General features: G+C 40.0%; 1 protein-coding gene across 1 annotated transcript in view; it reads left to right on the top strand.

Moving 5' to 3' along the window:
- rgs3a (regulator of G protein signaling 3a) overlaps positions 1–21,927 on the top strand; it is a 165,497-nt gene that overhangs the window by 43,329 nt on the left and 100,241 nt on the right. The window contains exons 9-14 of the mRNA XM_042509299.2: positions 13,588–13,669; positions 14,632–14,737; positions 15,820–16,252; positions 19,224–19,263; positions 19,937–20,265; positions 21,809–21,886. Coding sequence (XP_042365233.2) covers positions 13,588–13,669; positions 14,632–14,737; positions 15,820–16,252; positions 19,224–19,263; positions 19,937–20,265; positions 21,809–21,886 — 1,068 coding nt within the window. The remainder of the gene's footprint in view (positions 1–13,587; positions 13,670–14,631; positions 14,738–15,819; positions 16,253–19,223; positions 19,264–19,936; positions 20,266–21,808; positions 21,887–21,927) is intronic.

Below are 21,927 nucleotides of genomic sequence, written 5' to 3'. Positions count from 1 at the left end.
TTAATAACTTTTTTTTTGTTCCCAGTTTTCCCAGTTTTTCTGCTATCTGGAGTGCTCAGTCTCCCATGCACTGTAGTCCCTGTCATTGCATCCCCCACTGTTTGCTTTGGGAGTGGTGAAGACCTCCTTGACACGTTATTGCCGGCAGCTTCTTTGCACCAGCCAGTGTTGAGCCTCACTGGGAGAGTGTATCATTTAAGAGGTTTATGCAATCTACTCAGTTTGATTGGGATTTCTTTTTCATTAATCCAATCAAAAGTAATTATTTTTACATCCATACTGCAGTTTGCAATACATGTGACATAAAGAGGATAGATAGTTAGTTAATAAGCTGTAGCTATTTCAACTGATTTTTGTTCCTTAGCTTTTAAGCTGTAATTAACAGAGCATGATGCTAAAAATCATATCACTATCCCTCTGCCAACTCAAAATGGACATAGTCACACACAACATTACCCATTGGTTTGTGGCCTGACCAATCTTTGGTCTTGATTTTTTCCAGTTCTGTAGTATTTTCTATAACAGTCACCTGCAGAGTAGATATCTGGTGCTTTTTCAGGCGTCTTAGTATGTACAGATAATTTCTGAAATGGTGTGCAGTAAGATTAAGTTCCTCTAAAAATGCTGTTTCAAAAGCAAAAAGGTATTAGTGTGGATATAGCCATAGACTGTCATGACGCCTTGCAGCCTATCACTCAAAGCAGCCATGCCTTTAATTGTGCATAACTGTAAGCCTAAATAAAATGTAAACAAGTGAGGTATACGAAAATTCACCGTCTGTAAAGTTGTCATAACAAGGGAGATAAGCAATAAGACCAAAACCGTTAATTGTGCCAGGCTGTAAACATATTTTTTTCTCCTATAAAGTTGGGCATTTTAACATGGGGGCCTATGGGGATTGACTGGCTTTTGGAGGAACTGCAGTTTTTGGCGCTTCACGGTTGGCTTCATTTTTTTAGCCCCAGAGAGCCTGTCTCCCCAGCCTCTCTGATACATGGCTAAAGCCTTTATTCTCTCTAAAAAATAAAATAATGTGAACGATACATTTAAAATGAACTGTGCGTTGTTATGCTGCAATTATCAAACTTAAAATAAACTAAATCATTTTTCCTCTTCTTAAATAATTAAAAATAATCATGTCTAAATTGCTGTTACACTGTGGAGTTGAGTTCTGTGTGCTAGTTGTACTTTGGTCACTGGATTGAAGTTAAGATTTCCTTTGATTACTGTTTGCAGAGCTGAAAAAAATCTACATTTAAAACTTACCATGCACCAAGTGCCAAGTGGCACTACCACAATGTTGTTGTCATACAGAAAAACAAACATGAAGATATTCCCATTTTACTGCTGGCAGAGTAGTGCCGTCTTTATTCACTTGACCCATCTTCACAGGTCACACCAGAGATAGGATTGCCACGTTGGCTAAAACTGCTGCATCTTTTTGCATGCTTTTGTTCACACTACAGCTGTGGGCAAAGATTTATTCCTCCACGGTTTACTAATCCAACTGGATCCTGAGTTGGCAAATTTCCAGAGTGACTTTCATGGGAAATTGACTCTGGCTCCTGTTCCCACACGATGCCAACATGGATAATACTTTAGCAAATTCGCTTTTGCAGGTTATGATGTGACAGTGGCTATATTTAGATAGGAGCAGGCCTTATTGAGAATCAGAGAGGAAAAGAAAAGTCAGCTGGCTCATATAAGACATGGTGTATCTTCTCCTCGTGAACGTCTGTAATGCATCACTTGACTGTAACACCACTTACTTGTTATAAATGATACTTTAGAGGAGGTGCTGCAGTGTATGGAGCAGGCTACATGTAAAAAGAAGACTGTACACAAGCACTTGAAAAGAAGAGTATTACATAGCTTTCACTGCAACATACTCTTGGCTGATTTCTCTACAGCATATTGTCACAAGACAGCACAGCACTTCAGCATAAGCAGTGGCCTAATAAAACATACTGACAGACCATGAGCACAGAGAAAGTGGAAACCACAACCACACAAGGCCTGACCTGAGAAATGCCCCAGACTGCTTTAAATACACTCACCACAAACAAGAAAGAATTTGCACTCACACTCGGAGGAATGTGAGACTTTTTTCTGCATTAAACCAAGACCATGATCTTTACCTAGCTTTAGCCAAGTGCTGTTTGTGGCTAAACATAATGATAAAAAGTTAAGCTATGCTATAGTTGCTACAAGAGGACATTGTATTGCAAGAATGAAGATTTGTCTGAAAAACAAATGCAAATTTATAGTGAAATTATTTCTGTGACGTGTTTATTTTCAACATTCTGTGACTTTCCACCTACGTCAATGAACAACATTTTTCTCATTATGTTAGTATATACCATATTAAAAACATAATTAGATCTGCATTATGTTTTCTTCCAAAATGCCATTGTTATTTCAAACCAGTTATAATCAGTGGAGGTTCTGTCAATGTTACTAAAAAAAGAACTGTTTCTCAAAACAGAATTAGAAATAACTTTATACCTAAGAATTGCCCAATCAATTAATTACATATTCATATAATTGATTTAAAAAAAAAATAAAACATTGTCACCAAACTGGACATGGTCAGTGAAAAAATAAAAAAATGCTTGTGATGCATTGTCAGGCTTTCAAGGAGTATTTCATTCAATAATAATCATCACGACACCTGGAGTGAGCGACAGTATGACCAATTCAACAGGTCTGTATGCCCAGTAGGTGATTTATTAATGTCTAATTTCTCTCATGATTTAGTGTTATGTGAAATATTTTATTTTCCTGCACCTCAGATTTGAGAGGATATATTTGCTCAAAAGGTGCTCTTTGCTTTGTCCCATACTCGCGCTTAACATTCCCGCTTTTAATAATTGCCACATTCTCACAGCAAATAATGCATACTGGTTTTCAACTGCGTTTGGACAAATGAAAGTGAAAGAGCTCATCCATTCTTAATTGAAAGCTCTGTTTTTACTGTCTACTTTTTCGGCTTGGAGCACCTCATGTGAAATGACTTTTCTCTGACTTAATTTTCCGACTGTTGCCGTGACACACCAAATTGACACCTGAGATAAAAGCCCCCAGCTTTGTTGCCCTCCCGTCGCAGTGTCTCTGTCAAAAAGTTGCACAGGAACACGCCGAACTGACAGCAAACAAGCATGCATGTTCTGCGCCTGCAGACAGATGTCACCTGTAATAGTCATTCAAAACGAGAAAACGAAATACTGCCTTGATACTAGTTTGCCAGTTAGCACATTAGCACGACCTCCCTCCCTCTTAACTTTAGCCCTTTCTGTACATTTTTCACTTTGTCCGAGTCAGCATGCTGAATCTGTGTGTATCTTACTCACTTGAGTGACGATGCTTAACAGAATGTGCAGATTTGATTGGCCGAGTAGCATCATGTGAGATGATTTAACCCATGCAACTGGTCTGTGAGTGAGTCTCATGGTCCATTAAACCAGTGCTACAAATGCTGCGCTACTGAAAATAGAAACGCTTTGTCAAAATTTAATAAGTTTGAATAATTTATTAGTTATAGGTCTGCGTCCAGATAGGATGTGGCGCCTGCTTCCAGATACGGGGGGTAGGGGGCATTGGCAGGTTAACAAGGGGAACCCATTTTGGTCATTTTGCCAACAAGGGGATGTTGTCCCCCCTTGCCCCTTCTAAAATCATCTACTGAGTTCATCACTGAAACATATCCGTGTTGCTTTAGAAACACTCCAGGATCTGAACTCTGTGGAAAGCGGTGGTCATATGGAGTTTCTGTAACTAATAGGCTTGGCTGGACAGGATCACACAGAGGAGCTCAATTTACTTTCACCTTTTACACACTCTTCTTTTTTCTACACATAATGCAGGTCGTACACACACAGAAACTCAAGTTAGGCATTAATTATCCCATATAGACATGCTAAAGCGTTTAATGCTGTGCCTTTTTTAATTGCTTTGTGCAGCTGATACATTGCACTCAGCACAGTTTATCACAAGAACAGTGTTTAGTTTCTGTAGAATTTCAACATCTTTGTCAGAATAACAATTCTGCATCCAGTATGTCAAGAGTCAGAGCAGCTTTTGAAGTTGTGTGGAAGGTGAAGAGGGCAGTAATGATGTGGCGCAGCATTGAGATGGAAAAAGTTTTACATCCGTATTTGTGAATGCTTTCCTCTCTCCTTCCTCCCCCCTCCCGCCCCTCTCGTTCTTGTTCTCTCTCTTCCTCTTTATCTGCGGGTGAATCAGAGTAACAGATGATTGTGCGGTTTGTGTGGGACAGTCTCGGGGGAGAGTTAAGGGAGGGGGTGAAAGCGCATTCACAGACTAAATTAGGGGAGAATGGAAAACCTTTTAGACTTTCTCTTCTTTTCTGTACTGGTTTTCTGTTGCTGTGTCCTTCCAGACCGCTGCGTATTTCCTCCTTTACTGTTGTGGCCTCCTCCTTCTCTCTTTTCCTCCTCTGTCCACCCATGGCCATCACCCTCACTAAACAAAGAGATCTGTGGTATCATTAACTGCCCACTCTTTACCTACTCAAACATTTTTCACGACGGCCTTACACATGAATCATTTCAGGGGTTTACACGAAACTCATTGAAGGTTTGCTACGTTTCAGATGTTGTTTAAGATATTACTCGCTATCCACAAAGAAATGACCCTCAGAAAACCACAAGGCTATTTCAAGAACATTTTCCTGTCCACTGACTTCACTTATACAACCTTCCCCAGTATTTTCACTCAGCGTTATTGTTCTTACATATTTAGATAATTGCGATGTGTTTGGTAGAAATTATGCTTTGAAGAATGTCACACCAATCAAGTTGTTTCTTTTGACTCACTGTGAGCTGAATGTCTTTTCAGTTTATCCAAAAATATCCAGTGCTACTGCGGTTTGCTTTTTAAGTAATGTAGGCAGGAAATGTTGGCATTTGGGATAAATACCAGTCATAGTGAAATGAGCAAAATTGTGTGATTTGTAGTGACACACCCTGGCTTTTAATCAGTGTGATATTTAGAGAAACTTTCACTTTCTCTTTAATAAAAATCAAGTGCAGCACCTTTTTAATAATATTAAATGACCTCTTTTGTAGAAAATCCTTATTTATAGTCATTTACAGTATACAGTAGGTTTGCCTTAGCAAAGTTAAAGTAAACCAGATGACACTGAGGCACTCTGAGGCTAAAAAATGAAGCCAATGTGAATGTGCCAAAAACTGCAGTTCATCAACTGGACACTTGAGGCTAGCTCCATATCAGAGCAAATCTAAATAGACCACCATGTTAAAATGCCCAACTTTAGAGCAGAAATAAACATGTTTACAGGTTGGTATAAAACATGGTTCTTTATAGCCAACTTCGACATTCACGATGACTTTGCGGGGGTGAATTTTATTTTATTTTTTTAAAGATAACTTGTCTAGATTTTACTAAGGTACAAAGTTACACATATTTAACTGTAGGGCTGCTTGAGTGACAGACTGTCTGCGAGGTGTCCCTGCAGTCTGTGAGTCAGATTCATCTTTGCTCCTCCACAGAAGAGTGATCGTCCAAATATGGTCACTTCATGCTCCAAATAATCAAGATGGCGATGGCTGAAATACCAAACTCGACGCTTCAAAACAATAGTCCACAAACAAAACCAATGGGTGACGTCATGTTTGCTATGTCTATTTTTTATACAGTCTATATAGTAAACACTGATTGGTTGGCTTGTAAAAAGCATCATGAAATATTTGATATTTGATATTTGATTTATCTTGAAATCTGTGAGTATGAGAAAATGACAGTCATCTCACTTTACATTGATCGTCTGAACCAGAGATTAAAGACTGACAGCACAACAAGTATTCGCAGTTGCCATGTCAGCATTTACCAGTTATGTTTACTGGCAAAAACCTTATTTGCTCATGTCATTGGCAGTGAGTGGAGAGTTCATGAATATTAACAATAGTTGAGCCCCAGACGTGTCCCCCTGCATCACTTTGCTTGTCAGAAAGCATTAGCTCCGAAATTATCTCTGTGAAAATGGGTCTGACACTTCTGTCTGATGGCAAAGATGGGGAGGAAGGGTGAGGTGAGCTGAAAAGAGGACAGAGAGGTTAGATTTTCTGGCAAACATCGCAGAGTAAATGAAGAATGGTTCATTTTATTGTCAGAATGTATTCCTTTGTGAGTATTTCAGGCCCTGGCTGCTCCTAACGCTCATCTGCTCTCTGCTGGATGCAGGGTGTAGGAGTGCTTGTCCTTGCCGAAGCTGCTCTGCACGGTCTTCTAATTTGAAGAGGTTACAACATAAAAGTACAGTGTTTATCACATTGTACTGAGCGCTGAGGCTCAGATGGGAGAGTGAGTCACCTATTAGGGCTGCCCCCTCCTAGCCACATTTTGTGTCCTTCAGCAAGACCCTCAACCCCAAATTGCTCCAGATGAGCAGGCCAGCACCCTGATTACAGGTTGGCTACTGCTGATGTGTGTTTGCATTGGTGAATTAGAGGCTTTATAAAATATCTTTCTTCTTTTCAGTTTGAAAATCACTGGTGACACATCTCTCACAATGTGGCTCTGTCGGTCCAGACTGAAATATCTCAACAAATGGGAGAGAAGAGAAAGATAGCTCATAGAAGCTATAGCTCCTATGAGCTCTAGATTTGATTTAAATGCCTATTCTGATTCTCATTTTGATTTTGATGATCGAAATTAAAAGCAAAGAAACAAAATGGAAACTTTTCCTGTATATATGTTATAAATTCAACTTCTGTATGATTTTATGTCTTAGATTCTCATTTTGTTTTTTTTACCTGCGTGATTTTCTTTGATACATATTTAATAAGCATTTTTAGAGGGACCCTGAGATACAAGATTATCATTGCAAACGATGGTTTCTCTGTATTTGTTGTGCATATGACATTTAGAACTTGAGACTTGAAACAATTATTGGATGGCTTTCCATTAATATGACTCTGACGAGCACTGTCATGAGTGTGAAATTTGCTGTCATCATTTTGGTGATCTCCTGACTCTTCATCTAGGGCCCTCGTAAGACCATAAGATCAAATACCTGCAAAATTACTGTACATTTCCACCAACCTTAGCTGTGCTTAATGCTCAGTGCTACTTAGCAAATTTTAGCATACTTAAATGTTAAACTAAAATGATGACCATTGTAAATATATCTGCTAATGTTTGGCAGATAGTAGCATTGTATTTGTGAGCATATTAGCATGCTAACACTTGCATTCAAAGCATTGCTGTGCCTCAGTGATCCTCACAGGGCCACTCTGTAGATTCTTAGATTTTGATAATGTTTCAGTGTTTCATTGATTTCACTCATAGATTAAGTGCTGACCTTGATTTGATTTTGTGGAAGTCTAGCATAAGTGCTCTAAGGTTGAAGCCACAGGACTGCTCTGCTCTCTGTTTGTAGTCATCTCACTCTCTAATATGATGCACAGTGTCACCTTCAAAATGTTGTAACTGTAGTTATAATTCCATATGCTGGGCCTTCACAGTTTTGATTTTAAAAACGACTTCAGCTGTGACCCTGAACTTGGCCTTATTGACCCGTCATGCATGTTCACTGGCTTGGAAGACACCTCCTCCTTTCATAGTTGTTTATTCAGGTCAGAAAGAGTGAGAGACAGACAGAGGGAGATCCCACACTACTAAACACCAGATTGGCCTCGTCTGGCTCCTAGACAAGCTTTTCAGACTCTTCTTTCACTCCTCTCCCTAAGACATGCTTTCTTCTCTCCCTTTCTTCTCTCCCTCTAATCCGTCCTTCTGCCTATTTAGAGGTGAACAGCGCAGCATGAAAGAGAGAGAAAGTGTTTTTTGTGCGCTTGACGGGTAACCCTCGCCCTTTTGAAAAGGCAAACAGGGAAAAGCTGCCATTACTACTGGCATGAAGGGATCTTAAGACAACGGCCCTTTCTGCCACTTTATTAGCATTGTAGAGACTAGTGCAGCGTCGCTCCTCTTTCACCCTTCTCTTTCTCTGTCACTTCTCTGTTCATGTTTCATTCCATGAGCCAGACATCCAAACGCTAAAAAGGTAAAGAGGCAAGCTGGGAATTAATGAGGTTGCTAGGGGTTAGACTGGCCACTGTTATGGCTGTAATTTAACAGGCTTTCTCTTTTTTGCACCGCTGCCGAGTTGTCTGTTGTTATTTTTTGCAGATTGACACCTCTTTCTCAGGCATACGGATATTGAAAACAAAAATAACAGTAATGTTTGGATAACTGGAAAAGGAGGGGAGATTGTCAGAGGTCGCAGACCTGTGAATTTCCGTACCTTGCTGTTGGGGGTGAGGGGGGAGGAGCTGAAAGGAAAAGCAGAGGAAATATGGAAGTTGAAAACATAACAAACAAGCATGTCTGGGTAGAGATTGGGGAGTGTGGGAGTGAAGGTGGAAAGATTCTGATGAGGTGTGATTGAGGTGTGCGTGTGTGTGAGAGAGAGAGAGAATTAGAGAGCGAGAGACTTAAATATGGTCCCAAACAAAGCTGCCGTCATTCTGTTTTGTTGGGAAATGTGGTAATTAAAAGTTGTTTGACCTAAAAGTCGTAAACAATCTGAAACATTTCCGTTCACAGTCCAACTATGGCCTTAAGTTGAACTGTTATAAGTTTGCAGACTAACCTATAAAAATGCTGCATTTTCTCCCCGTCTCACCCGTGCCACCTACATTCGTCACCACAGTGTATATTTGCAAAAGACCGAGAGCTGTAGCACCTCTCACGGCTTCATAGTGTGGACTCAGGAAGCAAACTGGCCTTATCGGGGGCAGACACACAAAGCCGTCCTGGCTGTGGGGTGGCGAGGTATGCGTAAGTGCATGAGCATGTGTGTGTATGTGTATGTGAGTGGAAGGGGGGGTGGCGGTGGGAGGCACTTCCTCCTATTCTTCTGCTGCTAAAGAGTTCCCATGAGCGCCCCTGCCAGGAGCTACAGTGTGGCCTGAGCAGGCCAAGCCAGCGCCAGTCTCGCCTACATGTCGCCGCCACACACTCTCACACAGCTGATCTCAGGGGCTACTGCAACCGCTGCTGTTTACACCACAGAGCGAGAAACTGGACGGTGTGTTTTGGAATAGGACCGATGCAAGAAGAGAAGAGAGCGAAGGGAAGTTGAAGGAAAGAGGAGGGGAAGATTGAACTAGAGTTTTAAAAGAGCAAAGAGGAAGGCGTGAAGTTGTGGAAGAAATGACAGGTACAGACTCATAAAAATGTGGATTGATGACTCGAGTCGTTACGAAGGAGCCTTGGATGGATAACAGTGCAGCTGGAGGCCAGTGGCAGAGTAACGCCAATTTTGCAGAAAGGACTATTACAGAGAAAATTGAATCTGTACTCATTTGGGGTAAGAGGCCAGCTTGGCTAAAAAAAGTCTCCAAGGACATATTTTTGTTACACTAGAAAGGTGAGACACAATATTATTATCTAGAGCCACAGCTCAACTGTCACCTGGAAACTGGACATTTTGAACACTGCATAACTACAGCCACTCTTTGGGCAGCTGTCACTGTTGAGATGATTCATAACACACTCAAGTCCACCCAGCCATCAGAGCACAGCCCCAGGAGCACACACTCGGCTGCACAGAGGAGGCTCTGGAGATACTCGGGCTGCAGAGGGGCCGGACAGGTGGAAAGTCACCGTCGCAGTGTGTGCGTGCTGGCTGCAGACTTGAACACTGGAGAAAGAGGAGGAGGAGGAGGCGGGGGTGTGATGCACACTATCCACGGACTGTGCCACCTGTGCATTGGATGTAGGCTGCCTCAGGTGTGTCTGTGTTACACAGAGTGAGCGGGGGGGGGAGTGAGATTGTAAGTAAGAGACTGGGAGAATGAAAGAAGTCTGAGAGATACAATCAGTGCTTTTATAATTAATTTGCCAAAGTTAAATTAAATTCCATAGTTCATAAAGCTGTAACAATAGCTGTCGAACTGTCTAATACAAAAGCAGTTTGCAAAAAACTGATGTGGTAATATCATAGTTTGCACACTATCAAATCCTGCAGTTACCGAAGAGAAGAAAATTCACTTTCAACTGCACGTCCAAAACATCCGGAGAGGAAAAACTGACTGTAAGGGATGGGAGTTTCTTGAGAGGGGAGAACAAGCTCTCTATCTGCTACATTATTTATTGTTCACATAGTTAGAGGAGGACAGCAGGAGTGGAGGAGAGATACGTTTGCCATGATATGAACTTTTGCCTCTCTCCTTATATATATATATAAACCACTTCGTGCACATCTGAATTAGAACAAACTGGAAATTAAATGAAAATATGAAATTTTGACCCAAATTTTGAAATTAAAACAATGAAGACGAGGCGTACGTTATGAAAATACAGCATGACACCGAAGTTGTGTGTGTGTGTGGAGGAGGGTGGGGGGGGGGGGGGGGGTGGTACGCTGTCCTCGTCTTTGAACATACTCGGCCATTGTCTAACAAAATATGTATATCGTGTGTGTGATTGGTGTGTTACCTCTGCTGCTCTGTTGGAAAGCAGACATGTACTGTAATCATCGGATCATCAGACTGGCAGAATTTCTGCTCCCAGTTTCATGCACTCATGTCTGAAAGGATGGACGCGCAATGAAGCGTGAATGTAAAAAGGGAAAAACTGTCTCACATGCATGAGCACGTATTGCACAGGCTACAGGGTTTTACTTCCTTTGGGCACATCTAAATTCATGTGAGTTATAATTGTACATTTTGGTCTCGTCAGTTCTTCTACTGCTGCTTTGATTAAATTATTAATTCATCAATACGGCCCTACTCATACAAATTCAATATTTAATGCATGCAGGGAATTTTTCCCAATTTATCATCATTTATTTTCAGTAATACATCTTGTGATTGATGCAAAAACTCAAGAACATTCGTACTGACTTCTTGTAGCATTCCCAGCCTGGCCTCGTCTTTTCTCTTCCAGCTTGAAAATAATCCCACTGCTTTCATTTCAAAGTGGAAAAGGGGGCATGGGACTGCCTCTTAGAGGCAGACCAGAGAGGAGTCCAAGTGGTTGGATGCAACTATGCTTACAAATTTAATTAACGTTGTCAAGGCTCTGTAATTTTGGATGAATCAGACCAAATTAGGCAATTCTGAGAGTTCGCCCAAAAAGGACACAATGTCTGAAACAGCTTTTGATAAAAAGACACAGACACAGATAGATTGACAGATAGACAGATGAATGAGGCGTGATAGATCGATGTCTCTGTCACTTCTGTTATTATTGAGTCACAATGTTTGCTTTTCAGTATTTTCTCTCACATTAATTTTCAAGCCCATCTTTCAAACTGTTCTACTGTTTGGTGTTTGTCTTCCCTAATTCCAGTGAAATGTTTTTTTCATACCATCTGTGCTTCTATTTGCCTTTGTCATCTGCTTTGTCTCAAGTCCCACTGCCCTCTTATACCACTATTTAATCCATCTTTTATCTGCTCTATCCCACTTAATCATCTTTTCATCTCTATTCACCTACAGCCAGTTTTTCAGTTTATGTGTATCTTGTTCTTTCCTTTGTCAGTTTTTCAGTTTTGTCACACAGCCAGGCTCGTAGATGATTAAATTACATCTGTCTGTCTTTATTTAAAATATACACTGAGTGCAGAGCAACAGCCTCATCATATATATATATATTCAAAGAGGCCACATGCATACATGCGTACAATAACAGACAGCAATCCTCATTTCTTTTATACAACAGGTGACAAAGTGTGCAGTCTTTCTCTGTAGCATGGCACTTATTTTTTCAGCCGTGTCAGTTTAGAGACTGAAAGAGGGAAATATTTGAGGGACTGCAGGGTCGACAAATATGGTAAAGGAATTGTGGCCCCAAACAGTGACACAGGGCACATAAAATCATTGGACTATAAGAAACTGCAATCGTACCCGACATTTTAGGGTCATCCAAAGCTTCAGGCCCCTGAATAATCACTGTGTTTCTGCAAGTCGCTGCATCTTTGGTAGACTGTAATTTAGCCGCATGTAGGGTACATGTTTTTCTCTGCTAGAAAAAGAGAGAAATGAAAGAGCAATCTGAGGGTTGCTGGGGGGGTTGTGTGTTTTGGGCCCCTGGTTGTCAGTAGATGGGATGGAAAGTGAGATGTTTTGGATGGAACTTTGTTGACTTTGGCTCAGACTATCGAGCATAGGTACCGAATGTTTGATGACGCAGGGTCAAAGAGAAAGAGACACAATGGGAAAGTGCCATCAGTGTTGTCTGTGTGTCTGTCTCACTGTGTGCGTGGATCTGGTGTATTTGCAATTGTATTTTTAAATATCTATCTATCTATCTGTCTATCTGTCTGTCTGTCTGTCTGTCTCTCTGTCTGTCTATCTATCTCTCTCCATATCTATCTATATATGTATCACATAACATTACTGTATTGTAACTCTTTTCCTGATGCTTCCATATTATCCAGAAATATGGTTTTGAAGTATTTACAACATTTAGGCATAGACATTTTCCTTGATAGAGGCGTTATGATCCTTACTATCCCGCTTGGAGCTGTTTACTTATATTACTGGATTTAAAAAATAGTCTAACAATGAAATATAAAGTCTTAGGAAAGTATTTTTTTCTAAAGTCTTTTTTCAGCAACTTCATAACAAATCACATTTTACTTTGTTTCATTGTATACTGTTATTGTTGTATGCTTTTTTTGGCTTTGTAAAACTAATTATAGTCTCAGTGGGACTAACAGGAAAATATGTTTAAATAGTTTACATTTCTACCTATTGGTTAGTATTAGGTGTACGGAATATAAGGAAAAAAAATAACAAAAAGACACAAATTTGCATAAATACAAAAAACCTACAGTCCTTTTACCCAGGGGGTTTTAAAACACGTTTTTAGTCCACAATGAGTACAAAGAAATTAGTCATTCATTCTGTAAAAATGCAGCACAGTTTGAGACAGCAGAGAAATGCGATGTCAATGACATGTCGAATTGAAAGACGATGTAGATGAATGAAAAGTAGTCAAATGCAGTAAAAAGCAGTTGTGAGAACATTGTAGTGACTTTTCTTTGCAGAGCTATTCTTTTCATACACACACGCGTACAGCTTTTCTATGGCTTTCCATACCATTGGAAAGTGTGCACATTTTTGTGTAAGAGAGACTTTGTGTTCGTTTTCTCAGCATTTATTTGTGGCTTTTTTGTGTACCAATTGTACACTATTACAGTGTATAAGTCTGAATAAATAGGCAATGTGCTTTCAGTAGATTCGCCAACTGCTGGACAAAGAATGTCTTTCCTCCATCTCTTGGAGTTGTTTTTCCCACTAACGCAGCTAATTGGGTTCACCGGGAAACTGCTGTCAAGACAGTTTTAATAGGAAGTAGAAGCAGAATACAAATCTACTTAATCGCCCTGTAGGAAGGAAGTTGATTATTTTGCCAGCATGCTACTTTTGTTTCCTCAGGTAGTCAGGGCGAGAGAGAGAGAGAGAGAGAGAGAGAGAGAGAGAGAGAGAGAGAGAGAGAGAGAGAGAGAGAGAGAGAGAGAGAGAGAGAGCGAGAGAGAGGGGTCCTATCTTCCCATCACTAAGTGACTATGTGTTTGTGTGTGTTCTACAGGTGACCATCCTTCGAGGAAAGGATGGATATGGCTTCACCATCTGCTCGGATTCCCCTGTGAGGGTGCAGGCTGTTGATCCAGGCAAGTTTTGCATGAACATGTCTGTGCGAATGAAACTCAACTTTCCAGGGAGAGGTTGATGTTTAAATTTTGAGGTCTTTGCACAAGCTTTGGTCCTAAAATTCTCAAAGGTGGATGCATCTTTATTTAATTTTACTCAACTTTTTCTTATTGCAACTACTAAAATCATACATTTATAAATTGAAAAGTAGTCATACAAAAGTAATAACGCATCTGATTTTAATACTGTCTGGTTATAAGGGATGCTTTTCATTTTTACTCTGAGGACTGCCATCAGTAGATGTCTAGGTTTAATAATATTTATGACATGACCTCAGTTTGAGTCTGCACACTGTTATACGACATGAAGTATATGGTGTCAAAGCAGGTGGCTGAACTGCCTCTTAAGTCAGAACTTATTGATTTTTTTTCCTGCATCCCACTTAAAGGGCACTGGACGATGTAAACAATATGGTAATGGCTTGTGCTTTTGTAAAGGTTGCTTTCATCTTACATCAGTTGACCCGAGTTTCACCTGTCACCTGTGGCCAAATCATGTTTTTTCATCTCAGTGGTTGTAGCTCTGAGAATTACCATTAGCATCGGCTCAGTCAGCAGGGTGTTGAACTTAATAGGGAGCCTGTCTGTCAAATGGACAACTTGGAGTCAAGCCCCCATGTTGGCAGACGTCCACCCTGCTGCTATGTCTTTGAACAAAATGCTGAATCTCAAGCCCATCACATTGTCTTTGTCCCTGTGGAGAGATGAAAAGGAATGCCAACTGAATCTCACCTCACACCTTAATATATTATATTTTATGTATTACATTTTATTTTTGTTATCTGAATGTTTATCAGACATTCTGCACCTCCAACAATGAAAGAGGAAGCTTAATACATAAAGGAGCTATCAAACTGGTAAGCATGCATGGCACCTGACATTGTGTAATGATTTGAACTTTTTCTGTCTCTTCGCTTTGGCAGGAGGTCCAGCGGATCAGGCAGGTCTGCAGCAGTTGGACACTCTCCTGCAGCTAAATGGTCAGCCAGTGGAGCAGTGGAAATGTGTGGACTTAGCCCATGCTATCAGGTAATGAGTCGAACACACCAGAGGATTACTGGCTGGTTTGCACCAAAATTCAGGAATTATTTCCACAGGCTTATTCAGGACTCAGGACCAGTGATTTGTAATGATTATCTGATGGTCTGAAGGATTTAGGAGTTAATTAATGATTGACCTACGGAACTGAACTGACTGTCTGCATATAAGCATCATTCATTTCAAAGGCTGACATTGCCTGTAGCCAATAAGTATTGAGTTTACAGTGAGATGAGGCGGGCTTTGCTTTACATTCCATTCATTTAGCTGATGCTTGTAGTCAAAAGGGCCTACAATGAATCACTGTATAATCTGACGTGACGTCAGCGATTTATCAGGAGTCAATGTAATCACAATATAATCTTAGTTATATTGTGAAATGTTTGATACCCATTTATTTCCTTATTGAGTTTTCCCATATATACTCTTATGGCTGTTTTTATAGATTTACATACATTTCTATCCATACTTTTGTTAGATATTTATATCATAGACATGTAAATACAATAATTGCTGCTAATATTTTATAAAATTTTGAATTCTACTTGATCTACAGAAGTCATTTACAGATACATGTACGGTAAGCATTTCAAAAGAACTAACATTCTACCTGAACAAGAACCCTTTTTTGAGGAAAGCGTTATTTAAGGGTTTTTTTCAGACTTAGGGTTCCATGAAACACCCATTGCAAACCTGCTATTTTTGGTTCCAGCTGAGAACCAACTTTTTGTGTTCTGAACCTATTCATTTTTGGTTGAAATGATTCAAAATTAGGTGAGGGAACTGGAACAGAGCCAGTTCAGGGTGGAACCTTTCACAGACGGTTCTAGGTATAACTCTGGTTCTAGGTATGTTGGATCTTAGGTAAAACCCTCTGAAAGGGTTCCAAGTCTACCGTTTATAAAAAGAGTTCTCCTATGGAGACAAGCCAAAAAACCCTATATGGTTCTCGTTATTACCTGTATTTCTAAGAGTGTACAGTATTTCGACAGTTTTTCAGTTTTACAAAATATATAGTTATAATTTACAGTCTTTAAGATTTTGTGGCTCATTATCGTTCTTTCTAATTTCAGAACCAGCGCCAATGAAATCACACTGGTGGTGTGGCGCACAGGCCCTTCAGCTAAGCCTAGTTTTGAGGGCCTCATCCATCGGCCCTCCTACAAGCCGTCCACTTCAAACTATGATGCCCCCTCACCCCCTACTCGCAGGCGTGCACCAGATGTTGGAACCAGCAAAACCCCCCCAGCTGTGCCGCCTCTCCCAGCCCACCACCGTGCCACCGCCACCCGCAGGCTGCTGGTCAATGGCACAGAGGCTGGAAATAGCAGCGGCGTAGGCCTTGGGACCCTGGCGTGGGGGGCCCAGGGAGGGTCGGCCGAGGAGCTGGATGGAAAACCGCGACACCTCCACCCCCCTCACACTGCCACACTAAAGGGTACCAGAGTGAAGGCATCCAACGGAGACAACTACATCATACTGGCCCCCATCAACCCTGGAAGCCAGGTACCTCAGACTGGTGGTGGACTGCATCTTCATCATCTTCTTCGTCCTCCCCATCCTCACCACGGTCATATGGTGGCTCATCCTAGATATGTTTCCTTACCTTTCATCCCTGGTGCTGATAGATAGAAGGACAGTATATACAGTATGTCTGGGCCATTTCAGTTACTGCCGTCTCACTGATTTGTGCTTTAAAGGGTAACTTGTGTATTTTTCAATCCTATTTTCCCATGTTTTTCTTTCTAAATAATGAAGACAGTTTTTATGCCTCTGTGCTGGTGATAGCCATGGCAAGAGGCATTATGTTTTCAGGTTGTCCGTTTTCCGTATGCATGTCTGTATGTCCATCCATATGTCCATCTGTATGTCCGTCCCATTCTGGTGAACGCCATATCTCGAACGCCTTGAGGTAATTCCTTCAAATATGGCACAAATGTCCACTTCGACTCCAGATGAACTGATAAGATTTTGGTGGTCAGAGGTCAGAGGTCACTTTGACCTTGTGTCCATCTCATTCTAGTAAACATCAGGTCTCAAGAACACCCACCAGACTTCAGTTAAATAAACAGTCATTTTGAGTATAGAGCCAGTATATTTTCACATTTAACCAAATTACAAATTTAAGGGTTTATCTAAACCCTACCACTGTTGGTGATTGTTAGGACTGTGTAAAGTCAAACAAAAAAAAAGCCTTTTTGTGAGTTTTATTTTGTTTCTGTCAACTTTGAAGGAGGTGTGTTTTATTATGATACAGTTACTGTTTATTTAAATGGAGTCTGGTGATTTTGGCACTGGCAATTTTGGGGCTGTTTCGGGTTGAACAAGAAGGATCTTACTCTTTAACTAAAAGGTCTGTCTCTGTAGGATCCTTACCATAATGTAGTCAGACACTTAATAGCAATCTGAGCTTGTCAGTGGCAAAAACAAGTACTTTTGTGGGTGTAAACTGACAGAGCACAATATCCCATTGACATTACATCGCAGCTTGTTTTGCCGTGGCTGTCTGCAGCGCTCTCGCTCAATACTGGACCACTTTCAAAAATTGCGTCTATTCGTTACTTCAACACAAAAATATGGGAAAATAGGTTCCAGGTTAAAAAATACTTCAGTTACCTTTCAACATGTTCTGAAAACACTGCATACTATACACACAGGTATGTGTAATGCAGATATGAGGTAACAGACTGAAAAGCAAAAGCACATAATAACAAACATTATAATATGTAGCCGTTAAAAATATATTGTATGCTTGTACTATGTGAAGCTTTGGCAATATTTCTTTCATTCTACCAACTAAACAGAGTTAATATTAGGAAAAAATGTATCTGACATAATTTATCCTACAGATGTCATATAAAATAGACAAATCATCTGTGTGCCATTATAATTTAGTACTTAAGAACTTTTAAGAAAGAGAAAGAATTCAACAAAACAATAATAAGTTATATGTACATTAATAAGTTAATTTACATATTCCAATACTGGTCATTTCACAATAGGCAGTTTTAGTATAACATCCACGTACATGCACAGTTTGTTATGTGTATGACATTTTATACAGCATGTACTTATTTTTTCATCAGTGACATCATGTATATGAGGTAAAGCTTTGATCATAAAAAAACAAAAATAAAGCAAACTCATTAAATCAAAAAGACTGAAATGAATTCCTCAGCTAACAAAACAATAACAATATGATACTAACCTATTAAAACTTCAGGCTAACAAACGTGTTATACCAAAAGATTGTGTGTGGGACACTGTCCCCCCAGTCCTCTGTCTTTTATCAATGGACAGTGTGTAAATAGCTGTTGAAGACTTTCAAAACATTTCTAACTAACTAACTAACTACATCCCTTTGCTGTCATATTTGATAGCGAAGTTAAATTTTCTTATTTCCTAATCTCGTCCTCTGTGTCTGTAACTTAGAGCTGCGTGTGTGTTGTGCTTGTGTGTGTATGTGTGCCTCATGTAGTTTCCATCTTATCTGTGAGTGCTTCTCAAGTTGAGGTTCAGTTATTATAGAGCTTGGCATAAGACAGTTAAAGTGAAGCAATCCCAAGCCTAAGATAGGACTGATTTTTAGAGAAAAAGAAGTACATTCGAAGAAATTGCTGAAAAAAAAAATGTAAGTGTATTGTGAAGTGGTCACGTCCATCTCTGGAAAAAGAGTAGATGCCAACATAGTGAAGAAACATTCGCCTCCAATCAACCACCACTTTTCTTCCAAACAAAAGAGGGGGCAGGGATTTGGTGAGATTTTGCGGTGGCCATCACAGGCTAAGTGTACTGAGAGCCCTGTGGAAATGGGTCATGTTGGTGACACATCACACCGACACAATAGCGCGAACAAAGGACTTGGAAAGCCCACACTTCAGAAATATTTATCTTGAGAAGCTGGCAGAAAAGCATGTTAATGACACTTTTTAAACATTTTTTGACTTTCCAAATCCCACCTCACCCACTGTTTTAATCTGAACAGCATGTTATGTGGTGGGAGCCATCTATCTTGATTGTAACTTGGCTTGCTCAAATGCAGCGCAATTGAAATGGACTCAGTGGAGTCCTAGACACTAAATTCAATGTCATGCAAGAAATTACACATGATAATGTCCAGCTAAAACAGACCCATGACAAAGCAACCCCCAGAAAGAAAATGAGGGACACACAATATACAATAATCCATTTTTATTGGTGTTTCTCCTTTATTATAATAAGTATATTCTGTATTTCTCATGGCAACCTTTCCTATCCAGATATCACATCATAGGAAGTTAAGATTGGAATTGTATTAGGACTATCAATATACTGTAGTATTAATTTCATAATAAAACAATGGCATGCTATATCTTGTGTCATTGTTTTGACATCTTCTGGCTTTATTCCACTCGAGGCTAGGTTTAGATGTCACTTTTCATTGTGCCGTTACAAGCCTATTTATTATTAATGCAATTTAATATTATTCTGTTTTCAGATCTTGAGGCCTGTTTACCAAGACAACCAGGGAACATTAGGTAAGACTTGTTCATACTCATACTGTGTTTTGTTCAAGGCCACAGTGAACTCTGCTGAGTATCTTGGCTGAGAGCCTTTGTTTAAGTTGGCTTTGTTGTCTTTTTCTTTTTGTTGGATGGAGCCCAGTGTTAATATAATTTTTGAGTTCACATTACAGGTAATTATTATTTTAAGGAATCTGATTAAAATAATTCAAGATTTGGCACTCTGAAATAATCTCAGTTTAAGATGACCTTAAAAATATATCACAGCTTAATACTTTTCCAGTTTAAATCCTGTTCTCCTAAATGACTTACTATTTTTTATTGCTTTGTTAGTGTAAATGGCACTCAGTTAGCACTAATTTTATGCTTATTATGTGTTTTTTTGTTGTCATTTTTGCAGGTTTTTTAGGTTTTTGTATGAATTAAGCAAACAGGGTATAACATGTTAACTAGTGAGCTGCAGAGATGGACTTTGTTACAGTTCCACAGAGCTGGGCTGCCTTTGTGCTAAGCTAAGCTAAACATCTCCTGTCTCTATCTTCATATTAACATACAGATTTGAGAGTGAAATCAAAATTATCATCCAACTCTCTGTAAGTTTGACGAAAGTAATGATTACTGCTCAAGAAATCATATGTAACGTGTGTTTGACCCTCGCCTCCTTCACCTTCTTCTTTTTCTCCTGCAGCTGCCAGGTTATACCCCACACGGCAGGCCTCTAGTTCACAGCCCCAGGGTAGTGGTGGTGGTACGAGTAGTGGTGGTGGTGGTGGGGGAGGAGGAGGAGGTGGTGGGGGTTTCTCCAGCCGCACTGGCTTCCTACGGCGGTCCAACAATTCCAAAACAACAAAGACTGCGTCCACCTCCACTAACGCCAGTGTACCCATCTACCAACAGCAGAATGCCAACTTTGCCAATTACCAGAACTGTACGATTGTCCGCTCACACACTCCACATGCCAACTACGGATATGTCAAAGTGGCACCCAAGATACTTATCTTCCCCATCTTTGTCCAGGTAAGCCAATTCAGTACAGAGCCAACATGTTTCCCCGGTGTTATGCTAAGCTAAACTAACTGTATCTAGGTTGCTGCTTCATTCAGAGGCTCCTCTGTCTGTTAATTCAGATTGGCATTGATCTTCTTTGTATACATTTTGTAATCCCAGAAAGATTGGGTTATAAACGCTGAAATCGAAAAAAAAAACAAAACCATCCTGAGTATGCTCTAAAAAGACAGACAGTAGGGAGTGAGCAGGGGATGATGCAAATGCCCAGCCAGACTTAAACTGCGGACGCACTGTGGGGGTTATGTGGAATGCATCTATGACCACTAGGTCACCATGCTGTTAAAACCAGTCCTTAGTGTTCAAACAGGGAAATCCATACGTGCAAAAGATGGTGATATTCTAGATAGGATGGTTTTCCCCAGCACATTTGGGTCAAATGGAAATAGGCATTTGAGGTTTGCAGATATGAAATACATTGACCTTTCTGTTGGAGCATTTTGTATTTTGAAAGTCATGAAGCCTCTGTTTTCGCAAGTAACACATTTTAGATATGCAGATTTTTTCTGTAGACAACAGAACTAGACAGTCTGAATGTGGTTTGTTTTGTAAGCTTATCTTTTAGTTACAGTTCAAAAAAATGAGGAAATGTAGAATGATCTGTATATTTCATCCAACTTCTGTCTCTTAAGTTATGTGCAGAAAAATACTACATATTCTTTATAGTATGCTAACTTGAAACACTCTTTGTGTTGTTCTAGTCCAAATTAGGAAGTAAGGGCGAGTTTAGTCTTGTGTCATTGCAAAATATATGGTTATGTCTCTGCACATGCAGTGTACTGTTGTATAATAAATGATGTTAGGAAAGTGTGGTTAAATAACCTTAAGAGATCATTGTGAGATAAGGTAGCAGTTGTGTGAGACTTGCTTCTACTGCAATATTTAAAATACTGACACTTAAAAAATGCAGACACTGTGGTGGCCCCTCCTGTTAATTCATATTGAAACGTGCAGCTATGACCCTACTTCACACAGTTTTCACTTGTTACACAGACACACATACTGAGTTGGCCCTTTGTCACACCCTGGACCTGAGAGGAAGTCCCCTCCTCCCATGCTGCTGTACTAGTTAATTTTAAGTGTCAGTGTCTTGTCACACTCAGACCACACATTTCGCCTAACAGTCGCAGCTCGCTCTTTGTTTTCATAGAATCAGTTTCAGTTGTGTTTCCCACAGTAGAAAGAGGGCTTACTGTTTAGCACATCGTTTGGATTTCGAAGGCAAAAATGGATGCGGTAAAGTAAAATTGTGTTTTATTAATTTAAAACAAACACATAGTTTTGTTTTTGCTAAAACAAACTTTCTTGAGAAATGCTAAGATTTATTCATACTTCATACAGTCAGTGAGGCTATGGATAATAATACGAATTATATGTGCTTGTGGTCATTGACATATATCTGATTAAAGATATCAAATATTAGTGAATGAGGCTCAAAAATGCATTAAACTTTGGGTCCTAATCTGTCTGTAATATGTCTTTTTTCTATGTCCAGCCTCTTGACCTGTGCAGCCGAACTCTCATCATATCTGAGGAGATGATACTACATGAGAGCAAGCACCACTCTCTTAAGGTAAGTGGCCTCAGTGATGTTAATATGTGTGTATATCTTTT

This window comes from Plectropomus leopardus, chromosome 20, assembly GCF_026936395.1.
Source record: "Plectropomus leopardus strain MGB_pleo_1.0 chromosome 20, ASM2693639v1, whole genome shotgun sequence".
In the NCBI taxonomy this organism is placed as follows: Eukaryota; Metazoa; Chordata; class Actinopteri; order Perciformes; family Serranidae; genus Plectropomus; species Plectropomus leopardus.
This window is presented reverse-complemented; position numbering and strand designations above follow the sequence as displayed.